The following is a 20,753-nucleotide window of genomic DNA, read 5'->3' as shown; positions in this document are numbered from 1 at the left end:
TGGGATTCAAACAGTGGCGTAGCGCCAATCGGGCTGGGCGGGGCATTCTGGGGGCGTGGCCGGGCATTCCGGGGGCGGGGCATTAATAATTTCTCTGTTACTGTAAAAAACTCTTACTGTAAAAAAAAAGTTCCTAATTTCCACCTGGTATCTTTCTGTCCATAATTTAAACTCATTATAGCAAGTCCTATTGTCTACTGCCAACAGAAACAACTACTTCTCCTCTAATTGACTGCCTGTCAAATACTTAATACTTTCAAATACTTAATTTTGTTTCTAGAAATCAAAAGAAGGATACTTTCCCTAAACAAGGAACTTTACCATGTTTCTAAAACATGTTTTTAAAACAGCCCAACAGGGAGAATTATCCCGTTTTCTACCTTCGCTAACCAGCCACATAGGAAACAACAGGACTTTATGATTTTTGGACCTAATGGAATTTCTAACAGAAAAGCAGACCCAATTAGTAACCCCCTCTCAGCACACACAAATAATTAGTAACCCACTCTTAGGAACTGGTGAGAACCTGCTGGATCCCACCTCTGATCTGCCCCCAAAAGATGTGCATAACTTTCCATATTCTTCATGGGAAGAAAGCATACCTGTCATTTTGACTTCCCTCTTCATATAATAGGTCTGTCTGCCTGTATACAGCTCTGTATATAAATGCAAACGCTACCTTTTATTGCTCATCACCATCGCTAACTTAGAGAGAGGATATTCCCAAATCGTTTTGTCGTACGGTACGACTCGTACCTTAAAGAAATAATTGCTTATAAAGTCCAGGACATTAGTTGTGTATGTGTTTTAAACGAAAGGGACATTTGTCACATTTTAACAAGGTAAAAAAGTGCATTCTAAAACCTCATGACATAGTATTACAAGGAAAAAAGATATTCTCTATTAAAAATACATTCAAGCCTGGTGTCATGAGGACATTGGATGTTTATTTTAGATTTATTTGATAATCATTACATGCCAGGACATGCACAATTACAACATTACAATAATACACATTTCAGTAGTTCTTTTGAGAATATGTATTATCTCATTATACTGACAAGTACCTGGAAGGCAAGGCAGAATAGCAATCTGCATATGGCAGCTATACATTGAAAGATGAACGAGTACCCAGCTTGCTTAAGACTGCCTGCTGATTTCCTGGCAGTGGGCTGAACTGAGCACTTTCTGCTTCACAGTTTGGTCAGTTAGTCACTCTGCTACATTACCGACCCATGGGATGAAGTCACATCACTGCATTTACTAGGCAGACTGTGTTTATGGAGTGGTTTGCCGTTGCCTTCCCCAGTTGTCTACAGTTTACCCCAGCAAGCTGGGTACCCATTTTACCAACCACAGAAAGATGGCAGTTAACCTTGAGTTGGTGTTTGAAACACTTCCTTTGGGATCAAACCAGAGGTGGGATCCAGCAGGTTCTCACAGGTTCCCGAGAGTAGGTTACTAATTATTTGTGTGTGCCGAGAGGGGGTTACTAATTGGTGATTTTGTCATGTGATTTTTTGCCTTAGTTATGCCCCTCCTCTCAGCAGTAGCGTGCAGAGCTTGAAGCAGTCTAGCAGGAGGTGCACCGGCGTGCGTGGCAGCCTGCGCCTACGTGCATTCGTTTCCCACCCAAGAACCGGCGCAGCGGCTGCGTCCTTGCCACAGCCCCGCCCAGGAATGCCCCGCCCCTGGAATACCCGTCCACGCCCCCGTCGTGCCCCATCCAGCCTCATTGGCGCTACGCCACAGTTTGAATCCCACCACCATGGGAACCTGTTACTAAAATTTTTGGATCCCACCACTCGATCAAACTCAGCAGTACTGTAGCTTTCCGTGAATTATCAGTTCACAATGAAATATGAATGAGATTATTGTATGTGTGTGGTATATCAGCCTTCTCTCTCTCTCTCTCTCTCTCTCTCTCTCCCTCTCTCTCTCTCTCTCTCTCTCTCTCTCTCTCTCTCTTTTCCCCTCAGTATCCAGTTAGATAACTTGTATGATTTTCTGAGAGCTCCCTGTTGCAGCTACCTTGGGCAGGCTGCCCATATAATCCTCCAATCATCCGCTGTAGAATAGTCATCCCTGCTTCTTAAGACATAATGGATATAATATAGCATCTATTACTTAGAAGCAGAATTTGAGAAAAGTTGTTTGAAAAGAAAATGTACCGGTATGTTTCAAATGCCACAATCATATTGTTCAGCATTAATAAACAATATCCTGAATGGAAACATGAAATATTTTAAGGTCAGGACACTGTGAGATGTGCAAATGTATACAGTGGGATGAATAACTTTTGCCTTAAAAATACAGTCCTAATCACACCAGTACTTTATTACACTGACAATATAAATCACCTAGTTCGTATGAGCTTTGTGGCCGTATATTATCTGTAGAGGTTCTTTAACATGCGACTGTAGGCTGTGGTGTCACAAAGGCAGCATCATTCATGTGCTTTGGTATTTTATCAGGTGCACCCATCTGATGGCTTTATCGAGGGCTGAGTTTTGAAATTGTTATACCGGAGATGAATTTGTTTGACAAGTTTATTCATGTTGCAAGTTGGATAATCATTTGTAATTCACAATTGGAATCACTGTGGGGTTGTTAATTTAAAACTTGCACAGTATTCCTTATCAGATATTCATTAAAATGTTTGCATCATGTACAGCCAGATCTGTATAAATCACCGCACCGTAAATTTACCCTTCTTCCAGGTTTATTGCTTTATCAGGTATTCACTTAGGATCTCACTATTCTGTCATAAAACATTTTTCAGGCATGAAATATATTTTCTTATTGAGATAATATATTGTATTAATCAAGGCACACACGTCAGCTGCTGCAAATAGAAAAACAAAGGCAGGGCACTGTTTATTCGTGAAGCTTCTGAAGATGAGTTGGTAGCTTGAGGCTGCATGTGATACCAGCAAATATATATATTCAACAGTGAATGCAAAGACTGGAGCGTGGCATTTTCTGGGTGGATCAGCAGCTGGAGAAGGGGTGATTATTCTTCACAGGCCCACTTATTCTCTTCACCAATCATCTTCCCATGGTTTTACTGCCGTTCGCTTTATGCCTGTTATGTTATTTTGGTGAGTCTTACATAGCCGGCTGGTTTTGTGCTGGTTTTATTTTTGGCTTGATTCTTTGCATAGGAGAATTTGCAATTGGGTGGAGCTATTTTATGCTTTATTGCTGCAGTACTTGGGGCTCCGATGATTATCTGCTGCTGGTTAGGTATGTTTTAAATGTGTGGTTGTTTTAATGGTTTGTGTTATGTTTAAATTTGTTGTCAGCTGCCTCAGGTAGTTCCCCCCCCCCTTTGAAAAGTAGCAAATAAATAAATAGACAAAATGAGGATGAGAGGCCTCCGGCTGCCCATCCTTGCTTCAACTGAATGGAAGTTGCAGGGTTGAGGGATATGCACTAAGAGTGCCCCTTTGTATATAAGCTTTGTGTATGAATGTTATAACCATGTGGCAATGACTGAGCTTACTGATGATGATAGAATATGCAGACAAACACTTTCTCTAACATCCCAATCTGGGGTGGGGGAGGTGAAGGGACTTGGGCAGTTGGCATGGGTTCGCACTGATGTGGGTGCCCACCTTGCCAGTGCAAGTGGGAAATGTGTTGGTGGAGAGGGCAAAGAGTATGGCAGACAAGCACCACACAGCTTGGCAGTGCCTGATCCAGAAGCGGGCGGAGGCCTCAGATCTGCGCCAGCCTAAACCTGGCCATCGGGACGGCTGGAGACGGGGCTAGAGCAAAGCCAACCGTAGTTGGCTTCCAACGGGCTTTCAGCCCAGGAATACCCCCAGTGTCCATTTTGAGCTATGGAGGGCTGTCAGGCAGCTGGATTTTTTCTTTTTTCCCTCTGGTACCTTCCTGTTGAAGCCTGGAAGCCCTCTGAGGCAGGGTGTGATGCAGCGGTGTGACGCAGCGGTGTGACAGCAATGCTGGGCCCAGCTGTCAGATCCCTCTGACTTGAGCTGGAAGGCATTTAAGGTCTCAAGCTAGCAAAGGCAGGCGTGGTCAAATTCCATATCTTTTTCTTGTTTTCTTTATCTTCTTTGACTTTAAAAAAAACCTGTTAGAAAAAAAGAATGACTTCCGCTCTTCAGAAAAGGCCATTTCTGCTACATACTATAATGCTTAAATATGACTTTGAAGTCAACAATAATTTCAGCAGCATTTGCGTGAAGTCCCATTTAACTGTAAGGGGTTATTCTGAGCCTATGCCAGATGAACAGTCTTTGGATTCCAGTCCAAGGTTGGGATCCAGACCATCAGTTGATAACAAAGGACCAGCAACATAGGCAGGACTGTGATTTCTGATTTCAGTGACGCATTTTCCACTGCCCAAAGGCATGCTAGCCTTTAACATGGGAGCAGGGAGTCTGTTTCAGCAAAACAAAGGGAGCAAAAGAATGGGGGTGTATGTTACATTCTTGTCCTCACTTAGTTTTCTGAGATCACATTGTTGGCCTGCTTACACTGCTTTACACTTACAAAATATTCTTGTTGCCCATCATAGTTACGCTTGTAACAAGGCAAACTCAGAGTTCTTTAGAGTAATTGGACTGTGGGGTTCAAGGATCAACTTTAGGGACCGGATTAACCCGGTGTGTGCCTATTTATTTTATTTTATTAGATTTGTTATCCCGCCCTATCCCCGCCAAAACTGGTCTCAGAATGGCTTCCGCACATATTTCTAAAATACAAACTCCGTATCAAAAGAACAGCTATAAATACTAAAAACTTTAAAACTACAGTGTCCATAAACAATGGATCCCAGTGGTGTAGCATCAAGGGGAAAGTGTGTGACGCACCGGTGCAGGGGGCGGTGCAGGGGCGCTGGGTGCACGCTTGCCCCGAACACTGTTCCCCCTTGCTCTGGCCCTGATAGATCCTAAAGATGGTGGCAATAATTGATTCATTCTAGGAGCCATTTCCTTGTCCCCATAGCCCAGCAGATTCCTTCTCTCCCCCCAGCACAATCAATTTAAACAGTTGAGTGTGGGGAGAAGAAGGGCAGATCCTGGCCAAAGAGCACAACTGAAAGCCATTTCTAATATAACACTTGAAGTTAATGAGTGCCGTTCTGTTGATATATTAAACAAGAATTGAAAAATTCTGCTATGTAATTTATTTTTATTTTTGTTGCTGCTGATCTAGTTGAATAGCATGGTTAGCTAATCTTCTGGTAAAAGTACTTATATGATGGACTTTTTCAACCAGTGTGCAGACTTTGAACATTATGTTGAAACGGGCTGTTGATAATAAATGCTTGGAGGTAGTGCTCTTAGTTCCTCTTTCAGCACCTGTTACATTGACCCTTTAAAATGCTTATTAAACTCAGGGGTGTTTTAGCCTTCTGGCTAAGCAGATTCATGCTGATTTTCCTGTAGGAGTGGCTTGAACAGCATGTAAGTTGCAACAAAGCTATGTTAAGGCTCCTGCAACTATCTTCTCCCCAGCCCAACATCTGTTTTTCTAGAACCTATCCCAATGCAAAAATGGACAGGAGGTGCTGAGCCATATTACTTAACCTGTCACATAACTCACTTCAGTACAATTTCGTCACTTTTTCTTGTTTGTTTTGTCTTGCCTTCTTTGTTTAGCCTTTCAGCAAATACCCTCCCGTGATCAACGATATCTCTTTTTGGCTACCCTCTGAAAAATATTCTGCAAATGACTTCTATGATTTAGTCCGAACTATTGGTGGAGACATGGTGGAAAGCGTTGACCACATAGATGAGTTCACCCATCCAAAGTAAGTAAAACACATTATTTTGATTGTTAGATGGTTATGAGAAAGGGTGTACTCAGTGTTTTAACTTTTCATCTTTTGCACTTCTTTTAAGCTCTGGTTTTAACTTGTTTAAATTACATAGTTTTGTGTTGGGTTTAATAGCTTTTAAAATGAGATTTTAAAGTGCATGTTTTAATTTATTAGCCATCATGATGGCCCTATTGATTAATAAGGTATTTATTGATGTAGATCGGCTGCATGCATCTACCTGTACTGTATAAATCTGGGAGTCAAGTTCTGGACTGCTGGCTTGAAAAGCAGGATTAAAAGTAGTGGTAAAACAACAGTAAGTTGATAACTTTCATGACTGAGACATGCAGAGAAGAGATCAAGTAAAGAAGAATAAGCAGAAAGAGAGAACTATAAACTTGAAGACAATACTGGATTCTACATGTGGAAGATTTATCAGAATTGGTGGTCACAAGTGAAAGGAAAAACTAGTTGAAAAGCAAGAAGAAGAGGAGGAGGAGGAGGAGGAAGAGCTTGGATTTATACCCCCCTTTTTCTCTCCTGTAAGGAGACTCAAAGGGGCTTACAATCTCCTTTCCCCTCCTCTCCCCACAACAGACACCTTGTGAGGTAGGTGGTGCTGAGAGAGTTCCGAAGAATTGTGACTAGCCCAAGGTCACCCAGCAGGAATGTAGGAGTGTGGAAACACATCTGGTTCACCAGATAAGCCTCTGCCACTCAGGTGGAGGAGTGGGGAATTAAACCTGGTTCTCCAGATTAGAATCCACCTGCTCTTAACCACTACACCATGATGGCTCTCAAATAAAAAAGAGTCAGCAGAAAGGGTTGGGGAGAAGAAAATCAACACGCGGTAAAAGGCAAGCATTAAAACTTGCTGGGCAAAAAAGCAGTCTGTATTTTTCAGACAGATATTGCATTTCAGGAAGAGCATATCCTTGTCATAGAAATATACTTCTAGGAAATGAAGTTTCAAAAATGGAAGCTGTATGTGTGGATTTTGGATTGTGTCATAAATGTTGGGCTCATGGTCAGTATAGATTAAATGTATACTACAGGAAATCAGGTGATAGCTGCCATGGGGAGCAATCTGAAATAGCCTCCCCATCGCCTACTATTACAAGCCTCTAAAATATTGATGGATTTGATTTATACCACGCATTTTCCCAACAAAAGCCAGGCTAATAGCAAATGTTTAAACAGCAACACAGTAAAATGTTAAAATGTAAATATATGAATGTACTTTACATTTCTTACAACTTCTTTCTTGAGGTTGTTGGGATGAGCCACTCTGCATTTTGCTGATCAGCGAGTTGCCTCAGCGAGAGGCTACATGTGAGCGGCAAAACTTTTACCATTCTTAATTGTTCCTGTTACAAAAAGTCACTTTCAGGAAGGGAGAATTTGAGAAGAGGATTGATGTGGAGATGGATGCTTAATACCTCCTCTGTTCCAAATCCCACCTTCACTACTTCTTCCCATGGGAAAAAGGATATTTATCCTTCGGTAGCTGCATCTGAAACCCCACAGAGAGGAAGGCAGCTAAAGGGGCATTTTAAGGTTGAAAAATGGTCAACAGGGAAAAGGTTAAGCACATGCATGCACACACTCAACCACACATGTTAGTCAACATGAGGTAATTGCAAGTTAATTAATAGTTTCTGGATCTGACATATTCAACATATATAGAAGAGTCATTAAGGAATAATGAGAAAGCAGGGGAGAGAGATTTATCACTTTTTCTAGTACTGGAAAGGAATAATAGGAGACAATCTTGCAGTTAGATCAAAATAACAATTTAAATGGATGTTGATTTGGAAAACAATCCATAATGGGTTGGTAACCAACATATTTAAATATATTTTTTCTTTGTCATTGTGTGTGGGGTAGCTTGTTTATTTAAAAAAACCAAATTATCACAAAAAAAATAAAGGCCATTGCACATTGCTTTCTGTGGCAACAATATCTGAAAGCCAACCTTTTGTACATTTGCCTTACAACTACAGTTCAGTTCCCTTTTTATTGTTCACAACAAAGATCAAGGTGTACACTTAGATTTCCATCATCTAGTACCAAAGTAGGAACTTGGACTGAGTAACCTGAGAAGAAAAATCTCCGTTCTGTAAATTTAGGTAAAGGACTATACAAGAAGAAACACACAAAACTCTATTGCAGAAATGAACTATGCTGTCAGGGTGCATAGGAAGTAAATTTTTAATCAGAACAACTAAAAATACCCTGGAAAAAAAAAGTATCACAGGAGACAGGAAGCCAATTGATTTTGTTGCTTTTTTCTGCTTTGCTGTCTCCTTCGTTTTAAGAGTGGGAGAGGGAGTGAATGGAGAAACCGCTCCTTTTTAAAAGGTTTCAATGATTTGCTTGTTTACTTTCTGGAAACAGAGTTACTCATTTGTAATTGTCTAAAGAAAATATTAATACCAGGAAAGGAAAGCTCATGGCTTCTGTTATTTAGAGATATAACGTTAGCCTTACCTCTGGCTGTGCTACAATATTTAGATCATAATTATTTCAGACACCTCCTTAAACTGGCAAATTTGGGGGTCGGGCAAGCGGGGGCGGGGAATGTCAACAGATCTGTTAGATGTCTGTTAAATGGAGACAGCCAGATCAATTTATAGTTTCAAATCTTTTTAAAAAACTCATTTTGTTTAAAGGTTTTATCATTTCATTTCGAGATGCCACAATTATTCCCCCCAAAATTGCAGACACATTTTCATATGTAAAGAAAAATCTTTATACCAAGATTATGCCCACCTTAAATTTTGGATCGTGAAAAGAAAGTGGTCAACGCCCAGCATTGTTTGGTACCAGAATTATTTGAATTAAATCCAAATCAGCTCAGACCTCAAACATTTCATCTTGCTCACACAACAGTTTGTAGTGGGTGGTAGTGGTGGTATCGCCTTTAACTACCTGGGTTGCCATTGGCATGGTTCCTGCCCACCCCTAGCTTCTATGTCCACCTGCCACTCTGAGCAGGAGTGGGAGAAAAATTGAAAAGTGACCATGAGCCTATGAAATTATGTCATTTCCAGGATGTGACACCAGTCAGTCTTGAGGGCACCTGACCCAGCACAGTACAGAAAGTAGCTTTGCCTATACAACCATCAGTGGAGAAACAGAGATGCCATGACCATAGACCAGTGGTGGCAAACCTTTGGCACTCCAGATGTTATGGACTACAATTCCCATCAGCCCCTTCCAGCATGGCCAATTGGCCATGCTAGCAGGGGCTGATGGGAATTGTAGTCCATAACATCTGGAGTGCCAAAGGTTCGTCACCACGGCCATAGACAATAGAGAGCAGATAATTGAAATTAATGACCCTTTGTCATGATCTGCCCAGTCCTGGTTTGATCCTGCCATGTCTCCCGACCAGAACGTGAGATCCTTTTCCTCCCCCCATCCCGAGTCTGCTGTCTGCTCATTGGTTTAGTTTTGTTTTAAAGGGGTGGGCATTAGACTAATTGGCAGAATGGGCAGCCTTGTGCTACTCAGCCAATCACCTGGGCTACAATAGACCACAGCCACACAGCCCGGAAAGTCCACAACACCCAATAAAACTGAAGTTTGAGCCATGTGGAAAGTTGTGTTGTGTCTTCGCAGTCCAAAGCGCTGGGGAGGATGGGGTGTTTGGCCTAGCGAAGGCCATGCTATCCTCTTCCCAGGGAAGACTCATAGTGCCAGACTGAAGGGGAGCTGCCCCCCCCCCTTTGAGAAGGGGTACTGAGAAGTGGTATTAGGTGACATGGAAGGGGTGGGCTTGGTGACAGGTATAGTAGTGGCAGTTTTGGCGCTTAAATTTTAGTTCTGGCAATAGAAGCCTAAATGCCTTTTCCTGGTGCTGTTTTCAATAAAAGAAATCATCTGAATATAGAGTCTCGTTATTGAACAGTCCAGGGGCACGCCAGCCTTTTATTTACAAGAGCATCTCTTTCCTGAAAAGGAAGTCTAATTGACTGGGCTCAAAGTGCATTTCAGATTGGCTTTTTTGTTGTTGTTGGTTTGACGATAGTTCTCTCTCTCTCTCTCTCTCTCTCTCTCTCTCTCTCACACACACACACACACACACACACACACACACACACACACACACACACACACACACACACACACACTCACACACAAACCGCACATTAAGTAAGCTATGGAACATGTGCTTTCAGAACATAATGTTATGTGTCATATTTGGCCATGGGCCCAGCCTATCTATTTGTTTCAAACAACTCAGGGAAATTGATGATATAGTAAATATGGAATCTGAAACAAAACATCTTGAACGACATAGTCTGCTCATATTGCCTTTTCTGCTTAATAATTTATATGCGGATTTTAGCAGCTGGGAGCAAGAATGGTGCACTTTAGCATGTTTTTTAACCTTTCTAAAATGATCAACACTGTTATAATTCAGGGTGGGCACCTTTCCTTCACCCGCCTTTTCCTTCACCTTTCCTTCATCCGCCTTTTCTTTCATCCCCTTTCTTCCGCAGCATAAATAAATACATTGCACGCCCACAGAATGATCTTCAGGGAGTACGAGGCAAAGCTAAGAGGCTTCCAAGAGCCATGCTATGTTTTTGGGCTTTTGATCTGAGAAATTCCAAAAGTCCAAATATGTTTGCGGTGAGGATGGGGTTTGAAAAGGTGCGTGGTCAATGACAGCTGCGCTCCGTCCAATTCATTCTGGCTTCCACGGAAGTCATCTGTTTATTGTAGCGTTGTTAAATATTCTAATTCCCAGGGCGTACCCTGCTTCCAAGAGCATGTGCTGTGCACTTACCTTGAGGGAAAGACAGAACAGATGAAGGAAATGTTATCACCAGCGTCCCCACTGCACAGGCGAAAACTCTGCAGTTCCTAATAAAAAATCTGGCCCTTATGGAAGATGCATATGATTTCCCAGCTGGCCCTGGAACCGGAGCCTGTTGGGGAAATTAATAATGCACATTATGGTTCAACTATGGGGCAGCCACAGAACAAAAACAGTTTTACAAAAGGCTGACGGTGTTGCTGCAGCACTGATGGAAGGAACTTTCTCTTCCAGAACTTCTTTGGTTCATTTGCTTCCCCAGTTCTGAAACAGAAGTGATAAAAAGTGTCAGTTTGCGCCATGCTGAACTAGTGACTTGTTTGGAAAGGGAAGGAAGAGAAGGATTTGTATGTATATATATAAACCTTTATTAGGCATAGAATCCATATAACAGCCAACATTGTCCAAACAAGTATCCCATACATGAGAACCATCGCAGGTAATCATTTCAAAGTTTCTATAAGGAACCTAGCTACAAAAGTTAGAATCTCAGAGGCGGAATTGTTTAGTAGAAACATAATCTTCCCCACAGTAGAGTATTCGTTAAAGATTACAGGACAAAGAGCAAAAAGTCTGGTCCTAGATCCCTCGTATTTGGGGCAGTCGAGCAATATATGTTCCATGGTTTGAATCGCTGTGGTACAATGAGGACATTTCCGCTCTTGCAGGTCGATTTTTCGGAACCTTCCGACAAGGATTTGAGTGAATTCAGGTGGGGGAGCCACACTGGTCTGAAGCAGCAGAAAAAAAATTGAGTCCAGATTAAAAATTGAGCCCACCAAAGTGTTATTCTTGGTCTAAGCTTTAGGTACCTGAAGAAGTGAGCATGCACACAAAAGCTTGTCCCAAGAGTAAACCTTTGATGGTCTTAAAGGTGCCCCTGGACAGACTTTTTAAAGGATTTGTGTATCTTTAATGATTGTGTGCATATGGACAGAGGCACATTTTTTCGTACTGAAAATACCTGAGCCCTCAAGGGGAGGGCGGTATACACATTCAATTAAATAAATAAGACAAATAAAATAATACCTGCATGACAAACTACACTTTCCAACATTCCTTCTAAAAACAATTAAAGGTATTTTGCTGTCCATTAATGAAAGCTGCTGCACTTTATTTTTACTACTACCATGTTTCCCCGAATATAAGACAGAGTCTTATATTAATTTTTGCTCCCAAAGATGCACTATGTCTTATTTTCAGGGATGTCTTATTTTTTTGTGTTCTGTTCGTCGGGCATGCTTCCAAACAAAAACTTTGCTACGTCTTACTTTTGGGAGATGCCTTATATTTCGCACTTCAGCAAAACCTCTACTACATCTTATTTTCCGGGGATGGCTTATATTCAGGGAAACAGGGTACTAGTAGTACAAAAATGATGGCTTTGCAAAGGGGGAAATGGCATCCTCCTTCCTTTCCCTTCTCACACCACCAGAGGCAGTGCCGTCTATAACGCATAGCTAGGCAGTTGTGTTGAGTACCATTATGCTCCAGATATGGAGTGGTGCCGAGCCAGTCCTCCCACACGGCACTGTGGACTGGCTGCAGCCTGCAACGAGCAACAGCTCCCCAGTATTGTGCTAGACTGATAAATAAACATTTAATGTCTGCATTTCTCGATGAGACTCAAGATGGATTATAGAATAATAAAACCCATGCCGTACAGACCAGTATAATCTATATATCTAAATACGCAAAATGGTAAAATCTGTGGAGACTTGAGCCATGAACAGGCAAGACAGGTCTGTCTACGAAGATGAGAAAAGCTTCAGGTTTGCACAACAATCTGAAATCTTATATGTGTGTGTGTGTGTATGTTTATGTATTTATATTAAAGAGAGAGATGTTAAAACGCCACAAAATAATAGAGGCAGCACCTGTAACTTTAAGAAATGAATGCCTTCAGTGGCCATTGTTAGGCATCCAAAACAGTATTGCTAACCTTCAAGGCTTGGTTTTCGCCAGTAAATGATAGGGGGAGGGTCTGAACCAACATTCTCTGTAAGGCACATGGTCACATAACCACCACTTTGGCCTTGTGCAGGTTGGGGGGCCTCACTGGCAGCTCAATCCCGCTCAGTGGGTAAGGAAACCTTAGAGGTACTGTTGGTCTGTGCCCTTTCAAGGGTTAGAGCCTTATCCAAAGAGGGAGAATCAATTTCTAGGGTGGTGTGCTGACTGTGCTGGCGGGTTTGCCCTCTCCGGGGCACTTACCCCAGCAGAGAGGCAATTCCACCAGCATGCTGCCCCCCCCCTTGCACTAGAACGTGGTGCTGAATGCCGCACCAGTGTTCTGGCACAGCCACCAGCATAGTGGGGGCAGGCTGGGGAAGGCGCCAACATTAGTTGCCTGGCCGTTGTCAGCATTGTGCTGGCGGGCCGCAGTCCAGACTTCAGCCATTATTTTGGCTTGTGTAAATCCATTGTGGCGCATGGAGGCTTGTCGGCAGTGGAGAGGCTGTTGCACTTTATGAACCTCCCCACGCAGCTGGGAAGGCTCTTTGAGAGCATGGCCAGACACCCGGCTTGTGGGTGGAGCTGTTATTTTCGTCTTTGAGGGGAAGACTCCTAGTGCCAGGCCAACAGCAACCTCCAGATGGTTTGATACCATGCGACTTGCACAACTTACCCAGGCCTGGCTGGTGGCTGTTGTTCAGCATAAAAGCGAGTGTGGTGTTGTGATTAGAGTTTGGGTCGAGGATCTGAGAGATTTAAGTTTGAATCTCTGGCCCCTTCCGCACAGGGAAAATAATGCGTTTTCAAACCACTTTCGCAACTGTTTGCAAGTGGATTTTGCTATTCCGCACAGCTTCAAAGGGCACTGAAAGCAGTTTGAAAGTGCATTATTCTGCATGTGCGGAATGAGCCTCTGTTTTGCCATGGAAGTTCACTGGGTAAATTAGGATTAGTTACCCATTCTGAACCTAATCTACTGCACGGGGTTATTGTGAAGATCGCATGAAAGAGAAGAGGATGCTGAAAGCTCTTTCGGGTCCCCATTTTGGGGAAAGGTGGGGTATAAATAAAGTTAATAAAATAAATAAAGATGTGAGAGATAGACAAACTGTTAGTAAAGGAGAAAATGGAAGCCGGGAAAGGTGAGGACATAGGGTTGCCAGGAGAAGTAAAAGAGGAAATGATGTGGAGGAGTGCGATACCAAGGAGAGTCAGGTGCCCCCTACAAATTCATGCAAGTTCCCCACCATGCAAGTTCATGCAAGTTCCCCAACATGGCCTGGCGCAGTGGCCTTTACGACCCAGAGTTTTCCCAGTAAGAACCTGCTAGGGGGAAGGAAGGAGGGAAAGCTGGAGCCAGGGTGATAGATAATGGTAGGTTGGTTGGTGTGGTAGGAAGAAGTGAAGGAAACTAGAAAAGGGGCCAGGCTATGGGGGCTTTCAGGGAAGAGAAAGAAGAAATAGTGGAGAAGGACATTGTGGCTCCTTGTACATATAATTATCAGTGCAATCAGTTTGGCCTTATGAATAAAAAAAATCCTTTGTATAATTTGTTGTGATTAAATTGGTGTATCTATAATTTTATAGGAACTTAAAGAAGGCCACAGCTCAGCATTTCTTACCTGAAAAATTGCTGTCATGACATCAAGGGTGAGGATGACACAGAAAGAGGCAAACATGAGGCTCCCAGCCACTTGCAATGCTAACGTGTGTGGGGAGGGATGGAATTTTCAGAAGACAAAGGTATGAGGGGGTTGTTATGCCTTCCTCCATGCTATTCCTCATCTATTCCCATTTGTTTTCCTCTTTTGGCTTAGCTTTGTGAGCAAGTCTGTCTTGGGGAGAAGATGTCCTACTTCAGGGTAGTGTAGCAGAGGAGCTTTGGTGGCCAAGGAGAGTGGTTAATTATCATTGCAAATGTAGGTTTAAGAACCGGAGGGTAAGGTAACATTTCACCTCAATAAGGCACTCATGGAGATCACAGGAAAAGAATGGAATGAGCTTGCTTGAAGCTTGAGGCTGGTAAAATTGTTGTGAGTTGGCAAGAGCTGAAACCCCAGCAAGAACTTACCGGTTATTTCCATAAATCTAACCCTAAATCACTATCATAAAATAACGTACGTAGGTAGATGTTGCAGTTGCCGTTCGATGTAATTTTGAAGTCAGCATTTATATGTGAGTAACCAAAGCCTCTCAGGTTGGAAAAAATTTAATCTATAATGTTAAATGACCACCTTAAAAAACAGAAAACACTTACCTAAGCACACATTTATGTGATTGACTATTATGGCTGTTGTAATGATCTATTGGCTTAATATTCTGTTTCACAATGGTATGTATACAAAAATTCATATTTACAAGACAGATCGTAACTACCCCTGACAAACCCTCGGGACTTGCCACGGAAAGAGTTCTATTAAGCAGCCAAACATTCTTCCACTGTTTTTACCTTTTGATCAACAGGAACAGGGAAAACTCCAATGCAATATATTTCTAGGCCATTTGCAATGCTATCCCAAGTACATTACACCTTTCTGTTTCCATTGAATTCAATCAGTTTAGAAAGGCATATCTGCCTTTAGAATTGCAGTGATGGATTGCTCTCCCTGCATCTTGAATGTTCTTGTTTTGTGTAGTAAATATTTTTTTGGCAATTATTTAACTATTCCTGCACCCAACACTGTAATTTCATATATGTTAAAGACACGTCGGACGTTGCTTTGAAAAGAAAAGTAGGAACAAGATTTTATCAGCAGAGCTCTATCACTTTAAAAGATGTATGTTCAACAGTCTGAGCATTGAAATGTACATGAATCAGCATATGGTGGTCTATGAAGCTCCGGGGTCTGCAACCTGCGGCTCTCCAGATGTTTATGGACTAGATGGGAATTGTAGTCCATAAACATCTGGAAAGCCGCAGGTTGCAGATCCCTAATGTAGCTAATGGACATAACTATGGTACCAGAATGGGATAAGCTTCTTGAGTGGCTAGATTTCTGTTGAATGAAGGGGGTTGGTTCTGGGAGCCTCAAAGGTTGAGTTGAAAACTCTAAAATCTATAACAAAATAATTATATTTATGATATAGTGTTCACAAAAACATTTGTTAGAAACACTAGGCCTGAAATGCAGGCTACATCTGTAAATGACCATTACATTTTATCACTGGTTGATGTTTCACACATCTGGAAACATTGGTTATTAGATTCAGTAGAACGATATCTGTGTATGTGTGAACCTATATGTGACTTCCTCTGTCAATGAAACAACTGTCTCTCAGTAAAGCTAAATCTTGTAACTGAAACAGCCATATAAGTGAACCTGCATTTGCTCTGTAACTTCTAAGAAGTATTTGCCTAAAGTAACAGTGTTGTTCCCGGGCCCCATCTCCCCCCGATTCACCTCTGGGGAGGGCCAAGGCCAACGAACAGCTATCAAACATCTACCCTCAGCAAGAGGCTTCCCTCCCTTTTGGGGCCTCTGTCTTCCCTCAGGAACTGGGTGCTGTTATACTGTGCATTTTTAGGACCTGAAGTATTCTTTTTGGTGCTAATTAATTTCTAATCCCTTCAAACAGCATTGATAAATGTCTATTTACAGAGACTTTTCTCTGTGTATTTCATGTACACATGTGCTTCTATCCACATTAAGTGTACATGAGTGAGCAATTATTTGTAAATAAACATTAAACAGAACTTTTTAAAAAGGGATCATGTACATGTGTGTGTGCACATGTGTATATGTATTTAACAGGCCTGTAATTGTCTGCTACAAGAGGGAATTACCAGAAGGCTGTGTGTGTAAAATACCATCAAGTTGCAACCAACTTATGGTGACCCCAGCAAAGGGCTTTCAGGCAGGTGAGAAGCAGAGGTGGTTTGTGATCACATTCCTCTGCAGAGCTTTCCTTGGTGGTCTCACATCCAAACAGTCGCGGAGCTACAAGGGGATGGGGGTGTGTGCCGTACACCGGGCGCATGCCTGGGGGTGCAGAAAATTGCCTCCAGGCCCCTCCCCCTTTCCCCTGCCCCCTGCGACGCCCCCCTTCCCACACTTTCCTTAGTTCCTTTCCCTTTTCAGAACTTTTTCAGGCTGCAAAAGGCCTGTTTGCAGTAAAAACGGCCTGAGGAACTATACTTCCCAGGAGACCTTGGGGCTTGCAAGGTCTTCTGGGAAGTATAGTTCCCATCAGGCCATTTTTACCGTGAACAGGCCTTTTGCAGCCTGAAAAAGTTCTGAAAAAGGAAAGGAACTAAGGTAAGTGAGGGAAGAGGGGAAGGGGGGTGCCACTGGGGGGCATGGGGGTGGGGCGTCACAGGGGGGTATGGGGGGCGGAAAATTAGAATGCGCAGTTTGGCCCAGCTGCACCTCTGCATCCAAGTACCCACCCTGCTTAGTTTCTGGGATGTGATGAGATCAGGCTCCCCTAGAAGGCAATAGAACTGAGAAGATGTGTAGCCTTGAGGGAACTCAGCCATTCACTGCTCCAGTCAAAGGCAGAGGAGCATCAGTCCCCACTTGCCTCCTGCTTGACATGATTTGTTTAGTCACTCTTCACCACAGCTCTGCCTGCTAAGAGCATTTAGTAAATCACATCTCTTATTCCAAAGCTATCGCCAGTGAAGGGTTTTTGGAAAATGCCACAGAAGTTGCTGGAGACCCTGGAATGACATCATTTCAAAAGAAATTCTTTGAACAGTTTGAAAGCGTGACTCACCGCCACTCAGTTCCGTTCAATAAATAAAGTTGTGTTCTTCCTCTCTTTGAACTCCTTTGCGGCAGAGAAGTCTGTGACTTTGTCATTGTGAGTCTCCCTGTCAATCATACAAGAGTCCCCAAGAGTAGCAACAGGAGCTTCCTCTGCTTCTGGATTGGTATTTTAGTGCTTAACTAGAGGTATGTGAAGAAGTCCTGGGGGAAAGTTCCCAGTGTACACTACATCATGACTTGTAGGCATGCTCTACTGTTTCCTTGGCATGGCATAGCCAGTTCTCAGCCTCACAGGCCTGGATCATCCATTAGTCTGCATGGGTCTCCCCATTTCAGGCCACAGATTTTAAGATACTGCTCACAATATCTAAAAGGCAGCGTATAAAACCCAACTCTTCTTCTTCCTGTCCATAGTTATTTAAACATTGGGGTCCAGAATGACTTGGGTACATGCTGAAGGAATACATCCACTTGCATCAGTCTGGAAATACTTGAGGGCAGGTGCAGAGGTGGGATCCAGCAGGTTCTCACCAGTTCCTGAGAGTGGGTTACTAATTATTTGTGTGTGCCGAGAGGGGGTGACTAATTGGGTCTGCTTTTCCGTTAGAAATTCCATTAGGTCCAAAAATCATAAAGTCCTGTTGTTTCCTATGTGGCTGGTTAGCGAAGGTAGAAAACGGGATAATTCTCCCTGTTGGGCTGTTTTAAAAACATGTTTTAGAAATATGGTAAAGTTCCTTGTTTAAGGAACGTATCCTTCTTTTGATTTCTAGAAACAAAATTAAGTATTTGAAAGTATTAAGTATTTGACAGGCAGTCAATTAGAGGAGAAGTAGTTGTTTCTGTTGGCAGTAGACGATAGGACTTGCTATAATGAGTTTAAATTATGGACAGAAAGATACCAGGTGGAAATTAGGAACTTTTTTTTACAGTAAGAGTTTTTTACAGTAACAGATAAATTATTAATGCCCCGTCCCCGGAATGCCCGGCCACGCCCCCATCATGCCCCGCCCAGCCCCATTGGCGCTACGCCACTGTTTGAATCCCACCGCCATGGGAACCAGTTACTAAAAATTTTGGATCCCACCACTGGGCAGGTGTACTTTAGATAAAACAAAGGTTGTTCATCTTTCCAGCCTCTACATTTCTCCTCAGCCTGGAGGTCCTGTATGGAAAGAATATGGGAGAAGCCATTCTTCAAGCTTCCTGAAAGTGGAATTGTGTGGCCGAGTTTCTGAACTGGTGGGGATTTCCCTCTCCACAAGGGACATTGGACACCTGCAGTGTTCCTTAAAGTTCCAGGAAGAAGGACTTGTAGTAAACTGTCTGCTTTCCTTCTAGCTGAGTTTCAACCTTTTAGTTGCCATTGTCTTCCCCAGTACAAGGCAGACAGTGGGATGAAGAGAGAATGAGGAACAAAATTCTAGAAAAGAAGAGAACTGAGAGGATTGAATAAAACCAACAGAGGACCCACAAATTCACAATGCTTTTGGGGGGTGATTGTACTCCTACCATCATGCAGTGGCCTGAGAAATAAAGGGTTTATGGGGAACTGTTACTTTGCTCCAGTGTTTCCTGTACTAGCGCATTTAGGCAGACTGTTTGTCTATTGCCAGTGTTTGGATTAATGACTTAATTCCTGCACCCACATCCATTTCAGTGAGCTGCATACCCTGAACAGTGTTCATATGTTGAGCACATGATCGGTGGTGGGATTGGACAAGAGGGCGTCCAGAAACGAAATGGTGTTTATAAGGAACAGAAGTTCATGAAGTTTTAAGAAAAGCCCTGTGTTTTTAAATATATATATGTGTGTTTTTCAGCCAGCAGGACGGTCTGCCTCTTTTTTTATCCCTCTGCCCTGCCTTGACAATCAAAATGAGATGCGGCATGCAACCTCCTTGTGTTGAACTCAGGGGAGAGCGGCTGAGTTGGCATTTTGTCTCCTTTTTTCAACAAAGATACACACAAGGAAGGGCAAAGAGCAGCTGATGGTAGCCTTGGCAATTTTGTATGTCCCAATAGAGCTATAGCTCATCTGTTGCATTAGAGAGCACACAAGCCCACCGGATACCACAGACAAATAGCTCCGCATTCCCCTTTTTTCTTCAGAACAGCCCTGCCAGATTATTACATTTCCAGTGGAGCCTCTTTGGTGATATATCTTTTTCTAATGGGTTTTTGTGGTTTGCACATAATTTCTAACTTCCTTTCTTCAGGGCCACAAATTTCTGAAGTCAAAGCCACCTGTCTTAAGGCAAAGAAGAAAGATGAGGTTCCAAATTAAGACTGGTATCTGCAATTTTTTTTTCTAACCATAAAGGTTTATATTAGTAAAGAACTCAGGATGACCTAATAGAAAAGACCTTTTTCGCAGAATGGATGTGAGTACGTGGTGGTTTAGAAACAAACCTCAGGACACTGTGATGGCAAATAGTTAAGGACGTCCTGTCGCAACACTGGAAGAAATGGTTGTGGCTTTGTTCCCTGATAGATTGCTTTTCCACTGTGGCTCCCCTCAGCCAGCCTCTTATGAAACCTTGTATAGACAGCCTGGGGGGCTTCACACAGTTGTTTTTCGTTCCATGCTTTTCATACAGAGGCCAAACCTGGAAAAAAATTAAAGAAACAGCAAGTTCTGTCCATTATAAGAGATGTGTGGTGTGGTGGTTACAAGTGGTGGACTCTAATCTGGAGAACCAGGTTTGATTCCTCACTCCTCCGCATGAGTGGTGGAATCTAATCTGGTGAACTGGATTTGTTTCCCCACTCCTTCACATGAAGCCCTCTGAGTGACCTTGGGCTGGTCACAGTTTAGAGCCCCACCTGCCTCACAAGGTTGTGGGGAGAGTTAGGGAGTGAGTTTATAAGCTGCCTCGTGTTTCCTTACAGAAGAGAAAGCAGGGGATAAAACCAAACCACTACTACTACTACTACTACTACTACTACTACTACTACTACTACTACTACTACTACTACTACTACTACTACTCTCCTCATAACCTTGTATACATGATGTAGCTGCATGTGTGGTGGCAAAGATCTCTGTCACTTGGTATGTCCCAGTGTAGTGTTATGGTTGGTTGTCAGGCAAGTCAAATTGGGGTGTAGGTTTCAAGCCCTTGCTGTCTGGGTAACCATGGGTTGGTCACTCAGTCTCAGCTTGACCTACCTCATTGGATTGTTGTGAAAACAGAACTAGGGAGGGAGGAACCATGTACACCATTCTTAGTTTCTAAGAGAAATGCTGGGATAAAAGAGGATAGATACATACTTGTAGCCTCATATCAGCACAGAACCTACATGTGTACAGAGGCTACACTTAGATTGTCTACAGTTTGGAACCGTTTTAAAAAAATCCTGATCCCATGTTTTTGCGCCAATAGTAGATGGGTGGGGGTGACTAGAAGGGGGATTTCCCATCCCCCCCCCCATGCATCAACTTTCACAAATATGTTGAATGGAC

The 20,753-nt window shown here is 42.7% G+C and overlaps 1 protein-coding gene across 3 annotated transcripts in view; it reads left to right on the top strand.

The window, feature by feature from the left end:
• The window catches only part of FARS2 (phenylalanyl-tRNA synthetase 2, mitochondrial), a 293,048-nt gene that overhangs the window by 202,879 nt on the left and 69,416 nt on the right, over nt 1-20,753 (top strand). The window contains exons 6-7 of one of the 3 annotated variants that reach the window (XR_007245429.1): nt 5,634-5,785; nt 14,166-14,321. Coding sequence is in view for 2 of the 3 variants with exons in the window: in XM_048507443.1 (XP_048363400.1) it covers nt 5,634-5,785; nt 14,166-14,220 (207 nt within the window). In the remaining variant the exon portion in view is untranslated. The remainder of the gene's footprint in view (nt 1-5,633; nt 5,786-14,165; nt 14,322-20,753) is intronic. The other 2 variants (XM_048507443.1, XM_048507442.1) reach the window with 2 other exon arrangements.

The sequence above is a fragment of the Sphaerodactylus townsendi genome, linkage group LG09, assembly GCF_021028975.2.
Source record: "Sphaerodactylus townsendi isolate TG3544 linkage group LG09, MPM_Stown_v2.3, whole genome shotgun sequence".
NCBI classification, from domain to species: domain Eukaryota; kingdom Metazoa; phylum Chordata; class Lepidosauria; order Squamata; family Sphaerodactylidae; genus Sphaerodactylus; species Sphaerodactylus townsendi.
The sequence above is the reverse complement of the archived record's forward strand: the minus strand, read 5'-3'. Positions and strand labels throughout refer to the sequence as shown.